The sequence below is a fragment of the Emydura macquarii genome, unplaced genomic scaffold, assembly GCF_026122565.2.
Source record: "Emydura macquarii macquarii isolate MOO-44397 ecotype Brisbane River unplaced genomic scaffold, CSIRO-AGI_Emac_v2 contig_480, whole genome shotgun sequence".
NCBI lineage: Eukaryota > Metazoa > Chordata > Testudines > Chelidae > Emydura > Emydura macquarii.
The window spans coordinates 13,622,723-13,646,208 of record NW_027130617.1 but is presented as its reverse complement, the minus strand read 5'-3'; the positions used below and the strand labels follow the sequence as shown (position 1 = coordinate 13,646,208).

General features: G+C 43.7%; 2 protein-coding genes across 4 annotated transcripts in view; both read right to left on the bottom strand.

Annotated features, from left to right (window-relative positions):
* The window catches only part of LPAR3 (lysophosphatidic acid receptor 3), a 30,915-nt gene extending 29,902 nt beyond the window's left edge, over nt 1-1,013 (bottom strand). The window contains exon 1 of the mRNA XM_067538562.1: nt 720-1,013. The gene's annotated coding sequence lies outside the window, so the exon portion shown is untranslated. The remainder of the gene's footprint in view (nt 1-719) is intronic.
* Nucleotides 1,014-15,532: 14,519 nt separating this feature from the next.
* MCOLN2 (mucolipin TRP cation channel 2) overlaps nt 15,533-23,486 on the bottom strand; it is a 33,285-nt gene continuing 25,331 nt past the window's right edge. For all 3 annotated transcript variants that reach the window (XM_067538559.1, XM_067538560.1, XM_067538561.1), the window contains exons 12-14: nt 20,277-20,483; nt 18,529-18,647; nt 15,533-16,203 (exon numbers count right to left, since the gene is read on the bottom strand). In XM_067538559.1, coding sequence (XP_067394660.1) covers nt 16,167-16,203; nt 18,529-18,647; nt 20,277-20,483 — 363 coding nt within the window. In that variant the 3' untranslated portion in view covers nt 15,533-16,166. The remainder of the gene's footprint in view (nt 16,204-18,528; nt 18,648-20,276; nt 20,484-23,486) is intronic.

The following is a 23,486-nucleotide window of genomic DNA, read 5'->3' as shown; positions in this document are numbered from 1 at the left end:
AAAGCTGCAGAACAATGTGGTTAGGATTACAGGTGATTAGATTTCTGAGCGCAGATATTCAAGTTATTCAGAGCCGGTACTGATTACGCCCGGCACTGCTCGAGCTGTTTGATTGTTCCGGCTATCCAGGTTCTCATGCTGCAGCGATCGCTGAGGGTATCACGTTGACGAACACAGCACCGCACTTCGCAGAGGCTGAGATGTTGGCAGGCAATTTCGCGCGGACAGATCAGCCACCGCCTGAGTTTGACAGTCAAGGCACAACCGACAAAGGCTGGGCTTTCCAAAGCAGTGCCGGGGGGGCAGGTCCACCGCTCCCCTGCCCGTGTAAATAGCAGAGGAGGGTTTAGACCCCTGCCCTCGTTCAAAAGTTTCAGCCACAGGGACAATGGAACTGAAGCCAATGGGCGCTTTGCCGTCGACTTCCCTGGGGTGGGGGCACGATTCCCCCCTTACCTTGTTCCCCGCCGTGCTGCGACTTACCCCGGCGGAGGGGTACAAAGCACATCCCCGGCGCCTCGGAGCCGATCCAGCTGCAGCCCCGGCGACCGCAGCCCCGGCCCGCCCGCGGAGCAGCTGCCGGGGCGACGCGCTCCGGCCAGCTCCGGCCCCCAGGCCAGGCAGCGCCCCCCGCCTGCGGCCGGGCCAGAGGGACTTTCCGCGCTTAGACCCGCGAGCCCGGCAGTCCACCCCAGGCACCCCCCACGGCCGCTACTCACCGCCAGCCACCTGCTGGGTTCAGTCGCCGTCCCGCATGCGGCTGCCCCGCTGGAGGGAGCCCGGCATCTGCCCGCCCCTCTGCCGGCCAGGGGCATCCCGCTGAGGGGGCGGGGGCAGGACCGGCCGGGGCCGCCTGCCAGCGCAGAGCCGGCAAGTTTGGCTGCAGTAGAGCCCGGCTCCGGCCGGGGCGGGGGCTGGCTGCGCTCCCCTCTCCCAGCCCGGCCCCTGAGGGGCTGGCTGCACGCCCACGCACGGGAGGCACGGGGAGTTAACTCTTGCCGCGCTGCCCACGCCTCGTGCGGGGGGGCGCTGGGCTCGAGCCAGCTCGCGGGAAGCGCGCCCGGCTGCGCGCAGGACCCGGGCGCTGCGTGGCACGTGGAAGGCCGGGCGTGCTAGCAGGTCTGGGATCCGGGAAGCGCTGCACCTCCTCTCCTAGACAGGCCCTGCAGAGGGCAGATGTCCCCTCAGGAGCAATGGAGGTGGTTTCCACACCAATCCTGGCCCTAGGTTTAATGGGCCTCCACCAGCTCCTTGCCCACTAGTAGGTTCCCTGACACCCCTTACCCTCCCCCCTCCAGCCTCCTCCTCTGGGACTGAGGGGATGCTTTTCAGTCATTGTCCACTTGTCCAGCCAGGCTGTTCCTTAGGAGAGCAGAGTAACCAACATAGGTACCCACAGCCCAGCATCACCCTGGGAGCAAAAGTAGCCAGGGACTTCAGGCTTTGCCAAGTGCTGCTGAGCCTGATGGATCAGAGCAGGAACCCCACTTTCTGGAACAGGGCTAGGTCTAGCTATCTTCCAGGCAGAGCAGGGAGCCCTGTAGTGTAAGATGTGTAAGGTATGGGGAGCTAGTTAGTTGCATAAACCCAATGGCATGACTGTTCTCACTAATAAGGATGAGAGAGAATTTAATTTTTGCTAAAATAGAAGACAGCAAGAGGCTTTAGTAAAAGAGGTCTCACAGTGTAGGGAAATGAACCCCCCAAGGAATGATGTAAAGAAAGAGTCCTATATAAACACGAAAGAGCTTGTCTCTGGGGCCAACAGAAGTCGGTTCAATAAAATATTACCTCACCCACCTTGTCTCTCCCGCATGTAAAGGTAACCAAAGACTGCCCACTGGGATACTGAACAATTGGTCTCCATTTAGGGGGGGTAGGAGAAGATACTGTGCACTCCATAACACTCCTGTGTAGATCTCAAAAAGGTAGGTGCTGCTCAGTATATTAATTTTACAACTGTGGTAAAAGCCTATGTTTCCCCAAGTAACCCACCAGTTTTTGAGCTTTAGGCCTAAACCAGAAAACATAGGACAGCAATGGAAAAGTCCATCACCCCAGCTCCTAGAGGATTGTTCCCTTATATTGTCCAGTCCATTACTACACTGACACAAGGAGACTGAGAAAATGCATGTATGCTAGCAATTAAACAAATAAGAACTATACATTAAAAATTGTTCTGGTTTACGTTGAGATTTATTTATCCTTTGAAAAAATTGGTGGTCTGCAGTGGTCGCTGGTCACAGGGTACTGGCCCTGTTCCTTGTTTCCAGCTGCTAAATTGCATTTAAAGATGCTACAATTACATTCAATACTTTGCTAATATTGCTTTCCCTGTCAGCAATGGCTGTAGTTGTCTACAGGGATGTTATGTGAGCTCCAGAAGGGGGGGGGGGGGCGCGGAAGGGGAGCTATCTGCACAGTGTATCAAGGTGTGGTGCACCCTTTGAAAATATGTAGGATCCCCTGCTGTAAAAGATATTTGTATTGTTTTTAATTGGTTAGTGAATACAAACATGAAAAGCACTTTGCAGAGATGAAGGGCTAAGAATTGTCATCTCATTATGCCATTTAAAACTACCACATCGATACTACTCTACATTTAAATTGAGTGAAGAAAACAAAGCCAAACCCAAGGTTAAGGACTCAAGGGGTGAAAGATTCTTGCACAAGCTTACTGCACTGGGTTCAGTTTCATTCCTAGAGAACAATGCAGTTATAACCTAGCTTTTCTGAGACTACTGATTCTAAGGCAATAATTCTAGGGTGGATCCTGGATTGTCATCTAGGCATTAATAGTTGTTATGGGGCTGCTGATAGAGTCCTGCCCCAACCCTCCTCCCAACATAACTGAAGCTGTACCCCTTGGAAATACTTTCTGAACATCAGGCTAGGACAGCAGGAGGAATGCAAGAGCGCAGCACAGGTTTATACCACTTTATAAAAACCAAAACACCAACAGTAAAGTCACAATAAACAATGACTGAAGTCTGCATAAGAAAGACGAATGACAAAAGACAATGTGTTTGTTTTTCATCTTTGAATCTGCTGAGTCATGAGAAATTGAAAAAAAAAAAAAAAAAAAAAAGCAGACCTTGTATTTAAACAAAGAACCTAACAGAGCAAAGCCAGAATCCACAGGTTCACCTCCAGAAAACACCATTAGATCCATGGAAACAGAAGTTATAATCAAAGTAAAAAAGTTTTGTGAGCAGCTAAGCTACAGTACAGCTCAGACTTTGGTGTATAGCTTCCTTCTAACAACCTCTGTAACACCATTACATGGAAGGAAAGTAAGAGAAAATGACAACATAGAAACTTATTTAGAGAAGCCATCAGATCCAAACTGCAGTAGTCATACAGCTAAACTGAATACAGGAACAAGCTTTGGCATTCTAAAACAGAAGCATCTATTGACAAAGATTGAATGGCAGAAGGTGAAAGACAATCTGATTTAAACTAAGGGATTAATGACCTATTCCCCCATCCTGCAAACATTTATGCATGCAAATAGTCTCAGTGAGCTAAGTAGGGCTATTCACATGCACATTTGCAGGACTGGGACCTTAATTCTGTTATGCAGCAGCCATGGGAAGAGAAGGAAATCTTGCAGAATGTCTTTTCTGAATTCAGATGCTCAGACACGATGATGAGCACAATATAAAAACCTATAAAGTTTGTTAAAGATCTGGTGGAAGCTTGAGGGCAGATTGTCACAGTGAAAGCGATCAAGGTTGAACATTAAGCAGCCTATTTCAAGTTCTACCCATCATTAGAAGGACTCCAGAGCTAATTCATCAGACTCCTCATTCTCTCTCATTACCTCCTCCCTCACAACTTCCCAGGTCTTTCTCACTTTCCCATTCTTATCTCTGCCTCTCTTTCTCTTGCCCTCCTCAATCTCCTCCTCGCCCATCTTCTCACTTCCTTTCCATTTTTCTCTCTCCCCACTCCTGTCCAATTCTTACCTATGATAAACAGAAGCCATTGTTTCCAGAGGATGAAAAGATAACTGGAAATGACAGCTCATTCCCAGGCCCTTGGTAAATGGTTATATTAAATGTCTCAGTTCCCCCCAATACTGTGCATCACCTCTGCAGCACTCAGCATGGGCACTCACTCATAGGACAGCATCTGATTTAAAGTTTTTATATTAAAGTTTAGAATTAAGAGCTGCATGTGCCAAGTTTCAAGTTTAGTTTCTAACTTTAGAAAATTAAAAAGCTGATGCTGAGCTCCAGTTTTGTAACTTAATTAATAAAGGACTATTCCATATTTTCCATAAAACAAAAAAGGACAGATGGTGAAAGACACCAATTGGTTTCTGCAATACAATAGGGACTTGCTCTAATGTGTTATGGGTCCAACAGTAGTCTGGCTAGTAAGTAGTAAATTCAATTAAACAAATCAATACTGGAGGAAAAAGCTTTATTACCACATTATAGAAATCAAGTTCTGAAAAGAACCATTAGAAAATCCTGCATTCCTTAAGCCAATTCAATCCCACATTTCTTGACCTTCAAAAGGAAATATTTATCTAGGCCAAAGATTTGGCAGGCTAACAAAAAGGAAAATGGAGATTGAGGCAGACCTAAGGTAATCTCACCATAGTACACAACATACTGGGGTACAGTTTTTTGTTGCATGTGTAACCCTTCTGCCAGACCAAGTCGGCAGCAGCAAGGGCTGGGTTCTATATCTAGGGGTCCCTGTAAATGATGCAATACCAAACTGGCTCGAGCCTCTACCCAGTCACCTGGGAAATTATACACTATCCCCTAGGCCAGGGGTTCTCAACCGGTGGTACGCGTACGGCCGATTCCGCCGCCGATTCCCCCCCCCTCCGCCGCCAAACGCTGCCGCCGATCCCCCCCGCCGACAAATGCTGCTGCTGATCCTCCCCCACGGCCGGGAAACCCGCCCACTCCGTTCCCCCCGCTGCCGAATCCCCCTTCCCGCAGCCGAGAAACCCAGCTGCCGCCGATTCCCTCCCCCGTCGCCGCCGACAAACGCTGCTGCTGATCCCCCCTACGGCCGAGAAACCCGCCCGCTACCGTTCCCCCACCGCCGCCGATTCCCCGCTCTCACCGCCGCTGAGAAAACCCGCCACCGTTGCTCCCCCCCCCTGCTGAGAAAAGCCGCCGCTGCCGTTCTTTCCTTCCCCCTTGCTGCCGCTGAAAATGGGCAAAGTGGCTGTAGGGTTTCGGCGGAGGGCATTGATTCAAAGTGTCTACAGCGCTTTTTTTTCCTAGTATTACTCTGGCCAGGTACAGTCAGGTGAAGTGGTACTTGGCCTGACTGTACCTGACCGGAGTGGTACTCAGGAAAAAAAGGTTGAGAACCGCTGCCCTAGGCGCCCTCCAAAGGGCAATACTTCCCCTCTCGCAAGCACAGAGTCTGAGTGTAGAAAGAAACCTTTTAATAGCAAAACAGAGATAACGCCGCACTGGTTTGGGAAACAGTGCAAACAGAGTTCATGAACTCAATGAGCCCAAACCCATCCCAGAGTACAGGGCATGTCCTTTGTCTCTCCCTTCCTTCTTGCCCCTGTACTGACCGTCGTAGTTGCAATATCCACCTCTCAGGTGCGACTCTGCCCCGTAGGCCGCACCAGACCAACACAGTCTTGTCCAGGCCCCCTCCGCCGACCGCCCTGGACTGGCACCGACTGTGCCGGCCCCTCCGCCAGAGTTGCCTGTTGCCCACTCAGCTCTGTTAGTGGTCAGGCAAAGTTGAGCTCTTAGTGATTTCAGCTCCTAATGATTTCTGCTCATAGGTAAACCTTCTGCTGTCATACAGGAAATGTACCTGCTTTCAAGAGACAAAAGACTCCAAGGTGAGTCATTGAGTCTACCTTTTAACAATGGGAGGTGAGAGTCACTCCCTGCCTGGGGGCAGCCCTTTCACTTGGCCCCTGCAATCCCAATAGGAGACACCTCCACCTTTTCCAGGCTGAACCATCGGCCTGCCACCCTTGGGGAGCTCTGTCTAGTTTAGGGTGAAGTGTTCTATCCTAACAGACTAAACGCAGTTTTGCTGACATCTGTTCATACAATTGAAGAACAACATTTCATTACCCCAGCAGTTAACACAAAAGTGGTTTGTACAATTGAAGGACAACCCCAGCAGTTAACATAAAAGTGGTTTGTAACCCAAACCCAGCCCTGCTAACCATTTCCCATTATGCTCCGCACCTAGGTAAATTATGCTAAGTACTTAATTGTACTCATGCAGATACAAAGCCCATGCAAATAATGTGCCCCCCTTTACTCAGACACTCAGACCTTGCTTACACATGTCTTCTATTAACTACAGCATCAACAGATGTTGTCACCTCTCTAGATCTCAAATATTGATGAGTGGTGTAGTGGTTGCTGCTAGAGCACACAAAGTAGGATATGTGCAAAGAGAAAAAGTGTCTACTCCCACTATAAGAGGAGGATGAAGATCCTATAACTGCCTATTTGTACCCAATGTTTGAGTAATCACCTAAACACTAGATGGTGGCCATTTGGGGAAAAAGTCAGATCAAGACCCCACCTTCCTTAAATACATCCAAACCTTGGATTTCTCCCCTCACTCAGGTCCAAAAGCCAAAGTAGCAAAGATGCTACAGGCACAGAGGATACCCTTGGAAATTTATTCAAACTTGGGGGTATCCTAATCATCCCTGGCTTCTGCTGGAATTTCTCCTCTTGTTCACAGCAGGAAATCAAGCAGAAGCAATAGCCAAATGTGGAGCATTCCTGTGGACCATGTGTATTTGCATGGTAGACTGGTTTTCCAAGTGGCCTTAGAACAGCTGTTTCCAACCACTGTGTCCCTTTAAAAAAATACATACGTACAATTTCATGGAAACATTTCACTTGGTTCTGTATTTTGTGTGTGTGTGTGTGTAGAAATCGGGGGCTGGATTTGACCTCAGTGTCCCTTTAAATAGTCTCTCAATAACGGCAATTGCTTCTACAGCTGTTAAATCTGGCCAAAATGCATAAAAGAGTCAAAGCCCCAGGAACTTTCTCAAGCAAAACCCACTGATGTCAATTGATGTTTGCCTCAGTAAAGGCTCCAGGATTTGGCCTATGGAAAATAGCACGAAGGGCCACATTCTGCTTTTGGACATTTGCTTGGAACAGCCATTAATATCAATGGCCTTGAGTCTGCACAAGAGGGGTCAGAATCACTGAGCCCAAACTCAGGGACGGCTGACAGAATGGTGGTGCCATTGACTATCTCCCCAGAACATAGTGGCAGTATGTGTAAGTGGGAAAGTAAACCTTTAAGTAGTCACTTATTGTAGTTGCTGAATCACACTTATCACGCTATCTACTTGAATTACCTATTATTGTGGGTAAAGTTATTGTTCTCTAATCGTTTCTCCATGGATTAAACAAACACTGCAGGCATAAACTGGCTTGACTAAGAAAGGCAGTGGCTAGATGGTATGTTTAACACTGTGCTGCTTTCATAGGACAACACAAAAATTAAACCAGCCTACGAATCTGTTATGCATCTACTGTGAAGTGAAGTGTAAGTAACCTTCTAGGGACATCAGATTAACATTCCAAATGTGGATATAAGGGCCTCTTATAAATATATATTTTCAAAATATTGTTATAAGGGCTCCTGTCGGAATAGATTCCCTGTGCATCACCCAGCGTCACAATGCATCCCGGTGGCGTGATGTGTGTGGGGAATTTTTTTTGTTAGAAGTCCAATCCTTTATGCCTATATTTGTAATTTCAAAATAACAGAATAATAAAAGTCAATTAAAAGGTTGCTTGTCCCTCCCCTGTCCAGTTTCATAAATGTCTGATAAATGTTGGCTTCACTCTGGCATTGAAGTCACTGGTTTTTTTCCTAAAATGTTGTGTAATTCCCCAAATGGAGGCACATTGGGGCATGAGGAGGTAGGGTTTTTTTCTGTTCCATTTGCTATTGTGTATGTGCGGTGGAGGCTGAAGTGATCTGAATTGTTAGGTGAAAATGACACTTAGGTGTGCACTCTGAGCCAGTTTACAGCAGCAGGTAATGATCAGAATGTATTTGATTCAAAAGAGGAGGCGGCACTGCCTACTCAGAGGAGGCAGCATGGTTTATGAATTGTTAAGTGTGGGGTAGTGGCTGAATTTCAGGAATTCTTTAAAAAATACTGCCTTCTTTAAGTTTTGAGGCCTGAGACACTTTGGATGTGGGTACTTCAAGATTAAGAAGTCATTATTATTTAGGCCTGGCTTATAATTAACCTGTGGCACTCATTGCCACATTACATTATTGAAGCCATCTAGTACTGGTCACTGTCAAAGACGGGATATCAAACCACTGGTCTGATCCTGTATAGCCGTTCGTGACAATGTGTCAGGCCAAAACTTATCAGGAACACTAAAGATAGTTAATGTTCAACTTACCAGTACTGCAGTAAGGAAGTTCTCCAAAGCAGTCCACACAGGAGAATGCAGAAGAAAATAACTCAAGCAATAGAGAATATCTGCACAACACAAAAGAGGATGCAGCAGAAACCCACATGTGATGCTGAGGTAACATGAAGTGCACAGAAGCATCACCCTTTTGCCCAGAAAACTCAGTGATACACTGATTATTCACAAGGGTATCAGCTACATTTATGAAGAATCAAAACCTCCACTAAGCTTTAGCTTTGAAAAACCACATCTTCATATTTTCATAGAACCATGAGCATGATTATTTCAGTAGCTCTTGTACCACCTTGGACAATTATCTGTTTGCAAAGGGTTTTGCATGCTCATGCCACAGGTATAAAAACTCCTTCATGGTACACAGCTAGCAGATCAAATGCTACAAAATAATATCGCCAGTTACTAACCCAGCATGTTGCACAGGGGCATATAACCATCTGGATGCAAGATCATTGTGGAGGAATGGGAAGTTGAAGTTCTTTCCTCTCCAAACCCTCCATGGGGTCAGTGGTACACAGCCTGATTAAAAATGAGGAAAAAGATGGTTTGTCCTAAACATTCAAGTTTGATAGAAATGATAGAAAAACACCAGAAGCACTTGCTGTGATCTCCTGTTTTGTGGAAGCACCAGAGACCACTTCTTATATTTGGGAATCTTACAGATCTCTTCTGCTTGACTTTTTTAATGGGATGTGTGCATTTTTCTATTAGCTCACACTTGGCCTTTTGTGTGGAAGGGATGGGCAGGAGAGTGAAGGAAAGAGAGGGAACTTTTGCTTGGGGTAGATATGCAGAAAAAAGGTTAGTTGGACAGAGGAAAGCAGTGAAAGGGAGAAGGCAGTAAAATGAAGGAATCAGCAATGACAAGATGGAGGGACAATCAGGAATAGTTTAAGATTATTTAAACAAAAGCCACATGCCTTGGAACAAACAAACATGCCAATCAATATGCCCTGACCAACTTGCTTTTTTTGCTGCCTGTTTCACCCACATTTCTCCTCCGGCCAGGTCTACACTACAGACCTATATCAATATAACTGCGCTGCTCATCTCATCTAACCTTCCCATGAAGACAGTGCTGTGTCAGCAGGAGAGCTTCTCTCATCAACATAGCCACCGCCTCCTGAGGAGGTGGATTAACTCCGCTGACAGAAGAAGCTCTCCTGTCAGTACAGGAGCGTCTTCACTAAGTGCTACAGCAACGCAGCTGCATTGTTGCAGCAATTTAAGTGTAGACCTGCTCTCTGTAGATGGGCACTGGTGAGACTGGTGCCAGAGTACTGTGTATAGTTCTGGTGTCCACATATTGGATGTTGGAAAAAAAAAAATGGAGAGGGTGCAGGAAAGAGCCACAAAAATATTTCCAGGGATGGAGAAAATGCCATACAGTGAGAGACTTAAAGAACTCAGTCTGCTTAGTTTATCCACACACAAAAAAAAATTGAGAAGTGACTTCAGTGGTCCCCAACCCGTGGCCCGCAGGGTCTTTCAAAGTAGCCCACTGCTCCCTCCCGCTGGCTGCAGAAGTGAACTGCTGCCTAAGGACCCAGGCGGAGCGCGTTGCTGCAGGGCTACAAGACCGGTGCAGGCTCCTTGCTGCAGCCAAGGGGATGGGAGATCAGCGCTTCCCTCCCCCTGGCTGTAGCAGGGAGCAGGGCAAAGCGCTCTGCCTAGGTCCCTAGGCGCTGGGGTCCTTGCTGGAGCCAGAGGGAGGGGAGCACTGATCTCCCGTCCCCCTGGCAGCTGCAACCTAAAGACATCAATGCTTTCGCAAATATATCTAGGGATAAAGAAATACTGGGAGAGAAAGTAGGTCAGTCAGTGAGAATGCAGTTCATAACTACATTGATTGACATACTGAACTGTTTATTTTTTGTTAGCGGAGACAAGTTCGGGCACCTAAGGGCAAAGACCTTGTAAAAACAGCTATTGATAAAAGATAGTGAAGGGAACACATGAAAAAATTGAATATCTAAAGGAGTGGGTGGAGATTTCATGCAGCATAGGCTAAAGGGCTCCACTAACAAATTACCAAGTATTGTAATTAATATTAGTTATTTCTGAAGTGTTCCAGAGGGCTGAGCAAATACAAGACAGACAAATGTTTAAGAAGAGAGAAGAGGAGTGATCCTGGCAATTCCCATATGATAAATTTAACTTCATTATTATGAGAAAACTGGTTTTTTTTAACATTTGTTTGATGAAAGATGCCCCGCCCCCCCCCCCTTTTTTTTTTTAAAAGAATATAATTTTTTAAAACACAAAGCTCTGGTCATTAATTCTATCAGCGGTTTGGGGATTTATTATTATTCTTTGTATTATGATAGCACTGAGGAGCCTCAGCCATGGACCAGGGCCCCACTGCGCCAGGTGCTGTACAAACAGAACGAAGAGACAGTCCCTACTCCAGAAAGCTTCCAATTCAAATAAGTTCACACAACCTCCCCCCAACAGCATGTGTCTCTCTTTCCAGACTCAGCAAAGGAAGAGGTCTAAATTAAAATTTAAAAAGCAGGACCTGGGGGCTATAGAAATCTGGGAGTTTGCTAACGCAAGACAAAGATGAATGGGGAAGTTTACACAAAAGCTGCCAGTTCCATAGTCCACCCTACTGAAGCCCAAACAAAAGAGCAGAGCATTCATTTGCAGCATGAAGGCATCTTCATTCCCAGAAAGGCAAGGAATGGGGGAAATTTTCATGAAAAATGACAGTTTACAGCCCATGTAAATTGTGACCTGCTCCCAAAACGTCATGATTTGTGACCAACCCCCACTGAGACATGAATACAGATTAATTCTAAATCAAAGGTTCCATTTACACCTGTGCCATCAGCACAGAACATGAGGTAATACAGCAAACACCATGTAAAGACTCTGAATCTGGGCAGATACATTGACCTGGTGGACAAGGAATCCAACACTTCATTGTACATAGTGTAATACCTAGGCATGATGCAGTGAGCTAAAAAGTTTACTCTCCCTGGCTTATATTTGTAGACCACCAATCACCGTGGTGTCTAGGTGCTAGCTTTCACTCCTGCCATTGCTCTTCCTTGCTTTTGAGTGTCTGTCAAACCCTGTGTATTTCTTTAGCTTTAATTAATTTCCCCCCCTCCAGGAATATGCCAAGTAGCTTTAGGATAATGTTACCTTGCGTGGTAATGAAGAGAACAACTTTCTTGCTGTTTTAGGATCATCAGCATTTTACTTCTACATTATGATGATCTCATCCATTATATTTTATTCCTAGAAGTGCTCTTAAAAAAACCCTAATAATGCCAAACAACATCATCAGATGTCAAATGCAGACTCCTACTAAACCAGTAATTTAGAGAGTCACCACTTTTCTTAGCTACACACTGCCCTGCACCCTCCCCAGCCCCTGCCTGGAATGATTGAAAACCATACCTCCACCTCGTCGTACCATCTACAGACATCCAAAGAGAAAACCAGCGCTTCATCCTGCTTCTCAGCCATCATTGTACTCACCTGCCAGCCAAGGGCACTGGAGACTCTGCAGAAGTTAGTGTTAATATGGCTTCAGTAGTTACCCCAGGATTGCTGGAGAATAAAACCTTGTCTGTGAAGGAAACTTTTGCAGTATAATCTAAAGGTTTGACTTTAAACTGACTGTTATTCTGGTATAACCCTCTGTGTTGACACCCTTAGCCCAAACTGACACTGGAAGCACTTTGCTGGCATAGTATACCAGTATCCAGGCAAAGATCTTCCAAGCATAGGTCTGGCCTCAGTAAGATCAGCTTGAGGGCTGCTGCCCTGCAATTAAGGACAGACAGACAGACAGACAGCCTGTGGTTTTTGATTCTTTATAACAGAAAAAGGCAGACCAATAATGAAACAACAAAACTATGATTCTGTGTGGTTCTCTTATCTTAGCAAACTCAGGAATGTCAAGTCTGGTCTTTGCTGGTAGACCACTGGAAGGCAGAAAGGATGTTTACCGAGAACTCTCAACACATTCATCAAAGGGCTGCAGGTATTATGCTTCCTGTATTCAACGTGCTAATCGTGGCAGATAAATAGGTGTTAAAAACCAAAAGTTTTACATGGTCTGGCTAACAATCCCTTCCCCTACAAATAGTTTAGTTTTCACTCTCATGGCTCTTCTTACACTGTCACTATTGCACTACTGCTCCAGCCATCAGAGTCTGCCAAACAGAGACGGGATCTGAATTTCTGATATAAAAAAACAAGCAGAAAAAAGTCTCTTTAAAAAAACCCTCACCCTTTTGATATTGCTTGATGCCTTAAGATGTACAGTGATCAGGCATAAGCCCAGTTTTTTGTTCCTTTTCAGGACACTTTAAAAGTAAGGTATGAAATACTATTAATTGGGATAATTTCTCTCTGAGGCAAGAATATGTCCAGCACCAGCCTAGGTGTCTCCCCAGTTCATCATGACATAGAACCAAAAAACCCTCTTTGTTATATTTATTTACATACAGGAGATGCATGGAAGGAAGCCAAGAGAAGTGAGACACTTTAAGGAGAGCAAGGAGGTGTGGCACAGTAGCTCATCCAGGGCAATCCAAGTATTGGGTGCATACTGGAAAAAGGTCTAGAGGCAGGAGTAGGAGAAGGGTCTGGTGTGACAGATGAGTTGTAGAGCACAAGCAGGCATGTAGTAGGAGGGATAAGAGGGGGCTTGGAGACCAGAGGCTAGAATTATCACATATCAGGATCACTTCACTCATTTTATAATGGCAACAACTATCATCAGTAGCACAAAAAATGGATCAGGTGTTTCTACTTGGTCTTTAAATGCAGAGGACATATTAGAAAATCATATATAATTTGACCTTGTTTTTTCTCTAACAAATTCATAGCAACCTATATATTTAAAAAACCCCAAAACCCTACCAAAACAAAAACACTCCACCACACACACTGCTCTCCATTGGGAAAGGATGAGAAAACAACCACCATGTGACAGATGCTAGTAATGTTGCTTAATGCACTACTGCAAGGCCCTCATTCTGTGGTGATGAGCGTGGGATAAGAGCCTATAGGAAACAGACCAGCAAAGCATTCAGGATTTTGGTTATGCTCATTTTCAAACCTTCCTTGCTGCTCTCTCCTTCCTCCCCACAACCAAGAGCCCAGAGATGCTCCACAGCACTTATGGACAACGTAGCTCAGTGGAACATCCAGCTGCGAGTGCTGTAGCAACAGGATGATATTCCAGTGCCTGAGAGAGGAGTTCTTCAGGGTGTGAGATGGGAGTGCCAGCCTACAGCTTGGGAGGAATAGAACTTAGCGTTATGTAGCACATTCCATATTTATCGTTTCCTTAAAGTGCTTTGTAGAATGAGGAATAAAGTTAGAAAAATGGATTGATTTATTAACTCCAGTAATGGGTGTACCATAGGAGCATCTGTCAGTTGGGCTCAGACCATCATGGCTATCATTCACTTTCTACCAAAATTAGATTGTAAGCTATTTCCGAAAGGGGCAGTAGCTCAAATTCAGTTCACAGGCATAAATCCAGTGCAACTCCACTGACATCAAGGGAGTTAACTCCAGTTAGACAGCATAGCCGACCACAGAATTTTACTCTGTACCGCTTCACATGCTATGTTTGTCAAGTGCTATGCGAGTTACCAGTATTCAAGAAATAAGAAAACATGTTTGGTTTGATTTTTTGGCAACACATCCAGCAGTAAAACCATCTTTGTACAAGGGAATAAATATTTTCAGGGATTGTTTCATTCCAAGTCCTTGCTCCAGTGTTAATTGGCTTGGGCTGACCAGTCAGCCCATTAATCAAAATGCTATTGTTGGAAAATGTGGTGTCTAGGCTGCTCAACCCCAAAAATTAATGTATTCCTCATTTAACAGTCTCAGCAGAGTTTCACTCTTGGTATGACAACTATTTATAAATAAATCATGGCCAAAATTTCCTCCTAACTCGCTAGACCATATTTAATGGCTCTCACCAAGACATGAGTTACAGTCAAACAAAACATGGAAAAGCATTGTGTTTGAGAACTTTAACAGTGACTAGAAGTTCCATACACTGAATGCTGATTTTAGTACTTCTTTATGAAGCTATTTTAGGGACAAAGCTTTTTAATGCAAAGAGGATGGTATATTTCTAATTAGGAGAGACAGCTTTATAGTAAAGTGCTCATTGCCTATAAAACATTTCATTTTTTTATAGCATCTTTTATCCGAGGCTCTCAAAGAGTGTTTTACAAATGTTTTTAGTTCTCAATACTCCCCTAAATCAGATGTACGCACTTTCCTTCCCATTGGGAAAAAGGACCTAAGGTCAGTAGCAGAGACAAGAACAGAATGCAGAGAAGGCAAGCCCCAGTTTGTTGCTCTCATCACCAGAGCACATGGCCTTCCTAAATGGTGAGTAACCACCTTTGCCATTAGGCGGTGTATGTTTGTTCAGATTAATCAAGATGCTTGAAGCAGTAATCCATCATATCTGGGGACAGCAGTTACAGCCAAGATTTTCAAAAGCGAGTAGTGATTCTGAATGCCTCAATTTTTGGGTACCAGACTTGAAACACCTTAAGAAGCCTGATTTGCAGAAAGTACTGAGCACCTTCCCCTCAAAAAAAATCAGCTGCTTTAAGGTGTCTCAGCTTGGGCACTCGCACAAACACAAAATCACTAACCACTTGAAAATCTTGGCATGTATGAAACAACTGTCTTTGAATCTGCCGCTATATATCTCCTCTCAACACGTGCTTGGAACAGAAACATCAGTAAGTCAGTGTCCCACTAAATTACTTTTAAAAGGGTTTTATTCAGTATGGAACTACCACATCATACCTGAAGGGTAAACCAGGCAGAAATTAGGTAGGTTTTCATTAAAAAGTTATCCCTCAATACCTGTGGTGAAACCTTCCATCCACATCACATCAAGTGTGACTTATTTACCAATTAATTAATGTGATGAAGCGCCCAAATGAATATATGAACTGCCTATTATACACACTGAAGATTTTGGGTATAGCAGAGTAAGCCCACTGCCAGAAGACAAAGGAAGTGGACAACTACAAATTGCTTTTGTTTTCTACAAGAGCTGTTAAATAAGTTTAGTAATATATAAATGGCTTAACAATTTTAAATCCATTTAATGCACAACATGAAAACATTATTTTGCATTTTTGTGCAGCTCTGAATTATACATAAATTTATTTCAAACAACTGAATCATGTTTTATGCCAAATAGGATTTACAGTCTTCATTTCCAATACACCACTTTAAATGAATGATCTGAAATGCCCCTTACCAAGAATTGCAACATTCAACTTTCTACTTAAAAACAAGTGTTTAATTCTTTTTAAATATATTCCTTCATATAAATATTTAAGAACCAGATGGTCAGTTTGGGGCCTGATCTAAAGGAGGGGCTGAGCTCCCCCAGCTCCCCCAGACAGCGTCTCAGGTTCAGGCCTAAGAAGAGTAGGACTAGTCATCAGTTCTTCATAATTCTAGTCCAAATAAAGGTAGCTTTTGAGCTTCCATTGTGGTCAGCCAGCTGACACCAACCATTAGCAGCTTTTCTCCCTGCTTACCTTCCTCTCCCCCATTCCCCTCCCGCCCCACCAAACTACCTAATTAAATAGGGTCAGAATGTTTACAAGGAAATAGCCCCAAGTGACAAGTCTTCTTGAAACTTGGGGGGTTGTTTTTCCATAGCAGTTTGCTCCTTCTGCACATTCTTGAGCAGCATATTTTGGCAGCAGGTTGTCAGTTAATAAGTATCAGGTTGTCATCACTTCCTTGTCTGTAAAAAAGGGGGGGAAGGAGAGAAAAAAGTTGATACCTTTAAATTCTGTGCTTAAGGACAACATAAAATCATTGGCATATTTACAATTAACCACACTTAATTTCCCATCTCTCTCTTAGATAATTAAGAAAGATCTACCTATGCTGCCTGTCTATTACACTCTCAGAAAAAGGAAACAGGTTTTTTATGGATTGACCCCTTTGAAAGAAAACCTAATATGCTAAGTAATCACGAAATCAATTAGGTTCCAGTAATTTACCATGGTCAGCAGCAATCTCTGATCAGACTGAAGTCAAAGCAACTTGTTTTTTCATCTAACAGTAAGATGGATGTTAAAGACGACAGAAAGAGCTAACAATGACTAAGCTGTACAACTGAGACAACAGATCCACCAGTCAGAACCTGTTACCATCTAGGGAAAGTTCCCCTGACTGACATGCTCAGTTGAGGACGTGTGGAGGCATGTAGTTTAAGAAAATATGCCCTTCACTGGGCAGCAGTACTGTGAGCCTGCGCATCCTGGTAAATGCAGCAACATGCCTTGCTCCTACCCCCAGGGCAGGAGATAATAATCCCCCTTGTTCCCTGTTGTGTTTTGTAATTTCCTACTTCAAGGCCTCATCGCCCAGCTCCAACTAGTTTCTGATGACCAATAGAAAACAAGCGCACTGGAAATGCTGGGAAACAAAGGAACCTAAGTCCCTGAGCCCAAAAGAAGCTCCAGGTTTCAAGTCAGCTGCAGGTCCCCTGCCATAGAAGCTGAGCTTGTTTCCTTCTGTCAGCGAACAGTCAGCTAAGGAGAAAAGAATCTCTAAGTCTGCCTGCAGCCCATGAGACTAGGTTTGAAGCTGCCCTTAACTAACATGTTCACTGTACCTCCTACCTTTGAAGTTTCCACAGCAACTATCTGGAGATTTAGAAGTTCTTTCTCCCCTGATTTCCCTCTCAAGCCAGCAGTCCTTTTCAACTAAGAGACTCTTCAGCCTCCGCAGGGGGCACATCAAAAGCAGAGGCCGTTCACAAGAACCTCACTGTGTAAGATCTATTGTTCCACATTATTTATTAACACAGGATTTATCACACTAGTTTGGGTCAGTTGATCATTCAATTCCTCCCATGGCATCACTCCTTCAGGCTCCATCTGCCTCCAACCCTGCTGTGCATGAATCTCAATGCCATTGCCACCAGAGCCTTGCCAGTAGGCAGCAATCCAGAGCCATCTACCTACCACTTTGGCAGGGATTAACAGGTGGGAGTGAGCTCTGTACTATAGGATAAATGGTCCCTACTCCTCCTCTTCCCACCAGGAGAAAGAACACGACAGACTGCTACTGTCCCCTTAACCTCCACAGGGGTTGGAACCAGATAAGATGCTTTCCAGTCCCACCCCATGGTGCCAACACAAGCCCTGCTCATTAATGATGAGCACCTCCAGGCAGCTCAGTGGAGGTGATCCAGGTTCTCAGGGAAATGTTTACATGGCAACTAAAGGAGAGATTGCTGGGAATAGTTTTGCCTGATAAATCTCAAGGTTCGGGATGGGTCACTTAAAATAAAAAGAGCAGGCTCTCTTGCTTCCTACTACAGCTCCCTGCCAACAGGTCTCCTACCTGAGAGTCAGGATGGTCTTGGAGCCTAGCTTTGCCCCTAACATGGTTTTTAGTTCTCTGTGCTTCTCTGACCTCATCAGCACAGCTCTCTCCATTAGCTTTAGATCTCCTTTAGCTCTCCATACATATTTATAACACTATTTAATTATTTTATAGTGTTTTTCATCCATAGGTCTCAAAGGGCTTTACAAAGATTACAGTTAAACTCAAAATGGTATGAGAACGGCCATACTGGGTCAGACCAATGGTCCATCTAGCCCAGTATACAGATGTTTCAGAGGGAGTGAACAGAACAGGCAATCATCAAGTCATTTATTCCCTGTCATCCACTCCCAGCTTCTGGCAAACAGAGGCTAGGGACACTCCAAGCATGGTGTTGCATCCCTACCCATCCTCGCTAGTAACCATTGAGGGACCTATCCTCCAGGAACTTATCTAGTTCTTTTTTGAACCCTGTTCTAATTTTGGCCAATCATCCAATATCTTCCCCTGCCCTCTCCCCTTTACCTCCCTGCTCCACCCTTAGGAAATAGCTAATTTGTTAATGCTAAACACAACAGAAAGGGATAAGTATACTTAAGAGTCTGAACATGCTATAGTTAGATTTCTGGGCGTGCCTACCACAGTGAAACCAATACTTTCCAACAGACAGCTAACCTCATTGGTACTTATGAGAATTACATAGCTCATGGAATCACGCTGCCATACTGACCTCCTACAACAGCAGATGAAAGGCATGGAAGCCTGCGGTTCTTTGCTACAGTCTGTGCTACTGCATTCTTTAAGGAATTCATGAAGATCTGTGACTGGAAAGCCGTTTTGCTGGTATTTCTGAAAAACAGAACAAACACCTTAACTACAGTGCATGAGAAATCATTCTCTGTGTCACTGCTCTAAACCTGCCTTCATTCCACACTGCTCTCCCACACTCGATTATCAGCTCCAAAATCTAGATGAATACATGAATCAAACTGTCACTACTGCGGCAAACAAAGCAAGGCTAGGAGAATGTGGTCATGGGAACTGAAGAATGAGCTAAAGGAAACTCCATATTGAAAAAGGAAAAGATACTGTTCAGTTATTCCTTTTTGCGCCTTACTTGCATAGCCGTCTAGTTCATTTCTGTGTGGTTCTATTTAACAGTCTTTATATTGATTTTTTTTCTCCTACATATTTACCATAAATAAGTGTAATGGTTTATATGTTGCAGTCTTCCATAAATTAAAAATCCCAAACTCTAAAGTCTGAAAGCTTTGAAGCAGAGATACTGAGCAGCAACTTAGAAGTTTGTCAAGATTTTCATTGAGAGGAAGGGCTATATAAAAAACAGTAAATCAACATTCTTCTCTAGGAATTTTGGGGAAGTTCTATGGCATATGTTATACAGCAGGTCAGATTAGATGATCACAATGGTCTCTTCTGGCCTTGGAATCCTTGAATACTGAGTTGCTTCTCCTTTACTCCATTGGATCCACATGAGATGCTTAGGCAAGGGGAAAAAGAAAATAGAAGTGACCACATCTCACTGTATATACCAACAAAGTTACCACAGTCCTATACAGAGGAACTTGCAAAACGCAGCATCCTGGGTTAGCCGGGGTGTTGTGGTCCACATACTGCCACTAGCAATTTACCATTATGCTGCAAGTCTATTTATATGACACTAAAACAAAAGGACAACAGCCAACGGCTGATCACTAATCACTCCAACCACCAGGATTTAAGTATGTAGAAATACAAATATAAAGGAAATATTGATGGAGGGCAAGAATGCAGGGAGAGATCTGGAGAAGGGGATGTTTCTTCTTCCACCCCATCTTTCACCTGAACTGGACAGAGTAGTTCTAGCTAGAAGTTCATTAGTACCAGACGCAGAGGGTCTCCTTCATATCATGCACTCTACTAATCTCTGAACCAGTAAATTTCTGGGAAGCACAGGGAACAGAGGTATTCAAATTTGTACTGACAAACAATTTCAACTGAACTGGCTACCCCCTTCCCTCATTTTGCCCCCGGCAGTGTCAACAGACATCTTTCGGACATCATTCTCTCCTGGCCTCAGCAAGGAGTGCAAGTGTTCGATACTGCAAGAACACTTACACTCCAGGAAAGAATTATCTAGCTGTATATAACTGGCATTCAATAATTTATCTCCTCCCTTCCCACTCAAGCAACTGTTTTGACCCAAATGTAATACAGGCAATAGAATAGATTGTAGGAAATTGGGGAAAGGGGCCAGAACACAGGTAAGTTTTCCAAACTGATGCTTGGGTGGAAAATCACTTGAGGGAAATTCTCTTCATTTTTTTCCCCAGATCTTAAGCTAAAACATTTGAATATCTTTACCATACATCATCATCAGTCAGCATCTCTATTTGTCCAGTTTTATGGTTTAACTAACATGAAAGAATGTTGAATAATTGATTAGAAAAAAAAATACCACTAAAGACAATGATTTACCTTTATGGTGTCATAGGAGTCTGTAATGAGTGCAATAAAAAGGCTGAGGATCATGTATATAAACAGGCTTATGAAGGAATACAGATATAATCGACTGAACAGCCACACCAAGGTGCTCTTCTGCTGGATTTGAGCAAATGTTGCAAACATGTCATCACCATTGACCAAAGAAAACAGACATTCAGCAACTGTGTTCAGATCTTCAAACTAGACAGCATTGAAAGAGACTAACATTAGATCTGAAGACCACATACAGTCAGGTTAAAGGAAGTAGAGAGACTTTTTTTTTCTCCTTAGTTTTCCCACAAATATTTTACTCACAGCAACTACCCCCTTGCATCACCGCCACCCCCATCAAAAAACCTCCTACAACCACAATCTCTCTTTTACATATTTCATATATTTAAAACTGGCATGATCATTTGACTTGGGAGGCAGAGAGAACTCCTTTTCCATACGTACCTGAGCATTTTGTATTGGCATCAATTGTAGGAAAGGTGCCAAGGGGTTAAAACATCTAACAGCCAACCACCACTAATGTTCAACACTTTCATTAGAGGCTTTCCCTTTACACATGTGGGAAAATATCCCCAATGTAGAGATAAGGAAATTAAGGCATATAGAGATTAAGTGATCATTCCATTATTTGGGGAAGGATGGAGATGGTTTTATCTTGCAATTGTCAGGTAGATTTAAATCCAAATCTAGGTTTTACTGATAAAAGGTTTTCTAAATCCAAATATAGCAGCAAGAAAAATAGTTGTGGCAAATTTTAAAGATTTAATTCAGTGGTTTGGGTGCTAATGGCCCTCCACAGCAATAGATAAAGACCAAAGACCAGCATGAGCAGGTTCAGGGCCTATATCAAGCTCCACTAGCCAATCTCTATTTTGCCTTTTCACACTGCCATAACGAACTCTATCTACTCTCAAACACGCCCCGAAGTTTTACATTTTCTGTGCCCAAAAAGAATGCTGGATAGGCCAGAAATGAAAAGTAAATAGCATTTATGTCAGGCATTCAGAACGGGTGGCAGATGCCATATCAAAAACATCGTCAGAGATGATCAAATGCCATATATGGGTTATTCCCACTTAAATGACCTTTCAACTGATTCTCATAGAATTGGGCATGTTTGGTGTACAGAAAAGAAGAATGAGGTGGATATAACTGCCTTCAAATATATGAAAAGCTGTTATAGAGTCAACAATTATTCTCCAGGTCCACTAAAGGTAAGACAAGAAATAATTTGGTTCATTTGCAGCAAAGGATATTTAGGTTGGCTATTAGGAAAATCTTCCCAACTCTGAAGGATAGTTAAGCAGTAGAACAAGTTACCTAGGGAAGTTGTGGTATCCATGTCACTGAAGGTTTTTAAGAACAGGTTAGACAAATACCTGCCAGGAATGGTCTATGTATATCTGGTCCTGCTTCAGGAAAGTGGGGGCAAGGGGAGGATGAGATGACCTCTTGAGATCCCTTCCAATCCTACATTTCTATGATTATATATTCTATGAAGTGTGGGGAAGGAGTCAGACAAATTTATAGTAAAGGCTATTAGGAGGGGGTGAAGATGTTAGAACACGATGGGTGGTGCAATGCACTGCCATCTAGCGATCCATGTTCAGCTCCCTTGCTTCTGAGCTGGCAGGCCAGCTCAGTGAACCACGCAGGCAGAGAAACAGCTAGGAAGCTACACTTTGCTCATTGTTACTCCTTGTAGTTGTCATAACATGGAAAGAAGAATCCAGTTCCTTCTCTGCTGCACAGAGATTCTCTACTACATGAGGCCTGAGAGAGGGTGGGTGGAAATATAAGGGTAATCCTTGGGGCTCTGAAACTCTCCATGAGAAAAAGTAAGTGGGAATCTGTAGAGTACTTTTTCCCACCCAATTCCAAGTGGCATTGTCTGAAACTGATGTAGTAGATGGTAGTTGATTCAAGAGGACTTGTGAGAGGACCGTCCTGTTTCTTTACCACTTAACAGTCCTTCCACTATTTTAAAAATAATCCTCTGATATTCACTGCTTCATGTGATGCAACTTGCCTACGTGTCCTACCTTTGAACTACATTTTAGGAGACAGCCAATCTCACTGATAAACTGGGAGTGCTGCTTCTGAGAATGTCAAGCTGGTGGGACATCAAACTAGTACCACCATCAGACAGCAGTAAGAGATTTTGCGCACAAAGCTTTCAGTGACCCTTTTGGTTAGTTAGTATGTCCGAGAATTAAGTCATTCCTACTTTAGGCTGCCGTTGGGGACATTCAGAACAGAATGGGGAAGTATCCTCCTTCCAATCCTGTACAACTGACTGAGTGTGCAGTTAGCCAGCTTCCGCTGAACACATGGCAAAGCAAGTGTCTATATTAAGCTGGTCAATGCAGTACAATACTGCCATCTACTGAGATATGGGGCAATTTGCTAGAGCCTTAAACAAAATGAGCTAAGCCATAACATTTAATGACAAGAAAAATCATACCAGACTGAAAGTTTTGACAACATAAATAGTCAAGCATCTCATTGACTAGTCTTTCACCTATTCAGATCATTAGCTGCTCGCTACTTGACAGTCAGGGTAAAAGTGATATTTACAATGTGTCAGATAAAAGGGATGGATCCCCATGGTATAATCTAAGGGATGTGTAGAGCACTGCAGAATATCTGCAGAAAGTTCTAGACGCTCTAGGAAGTATTCAGTCTGCATGCATTTTCATTGATGACAGAATACATTAAGTGCAAAGGATAAATTAATGCAACTTTTTATGTTTGAAAAATCAAAGTTAAATGTTTGTATTGCAGCATTAATTTGGTCACTTTGCACATATTCCCAGTCAAGAATGAAAACTAGCGTACACATTTCTTACTACTAATGAGTATTAGTAAATATGCTGATGCTAAATGTTCATAAACACCAAGTCTCTCTTCTCCAAACTTGAACTGTTGTTCTTTCCTTTATGAAGGGCTTTATAAGACAAGCTAAAGCCCTTAGCTTCCCACATTTTTGAGTTATGCAGGCACAAAAATTTGGTTTGGAATACAGGGGAAAAGTATATGTAATATTTTGCATCTACATTAAAAAAGAAAAAAATAGAAATGATTTTGATTAAACTTTCCAAGTCACCCTTCATTTGGGCCAAGATCAACTGTGCAAAGTTTCACCCTGAAGGGAACATTTGGAGAAAACTATGAATAATGGCAAAACACTGC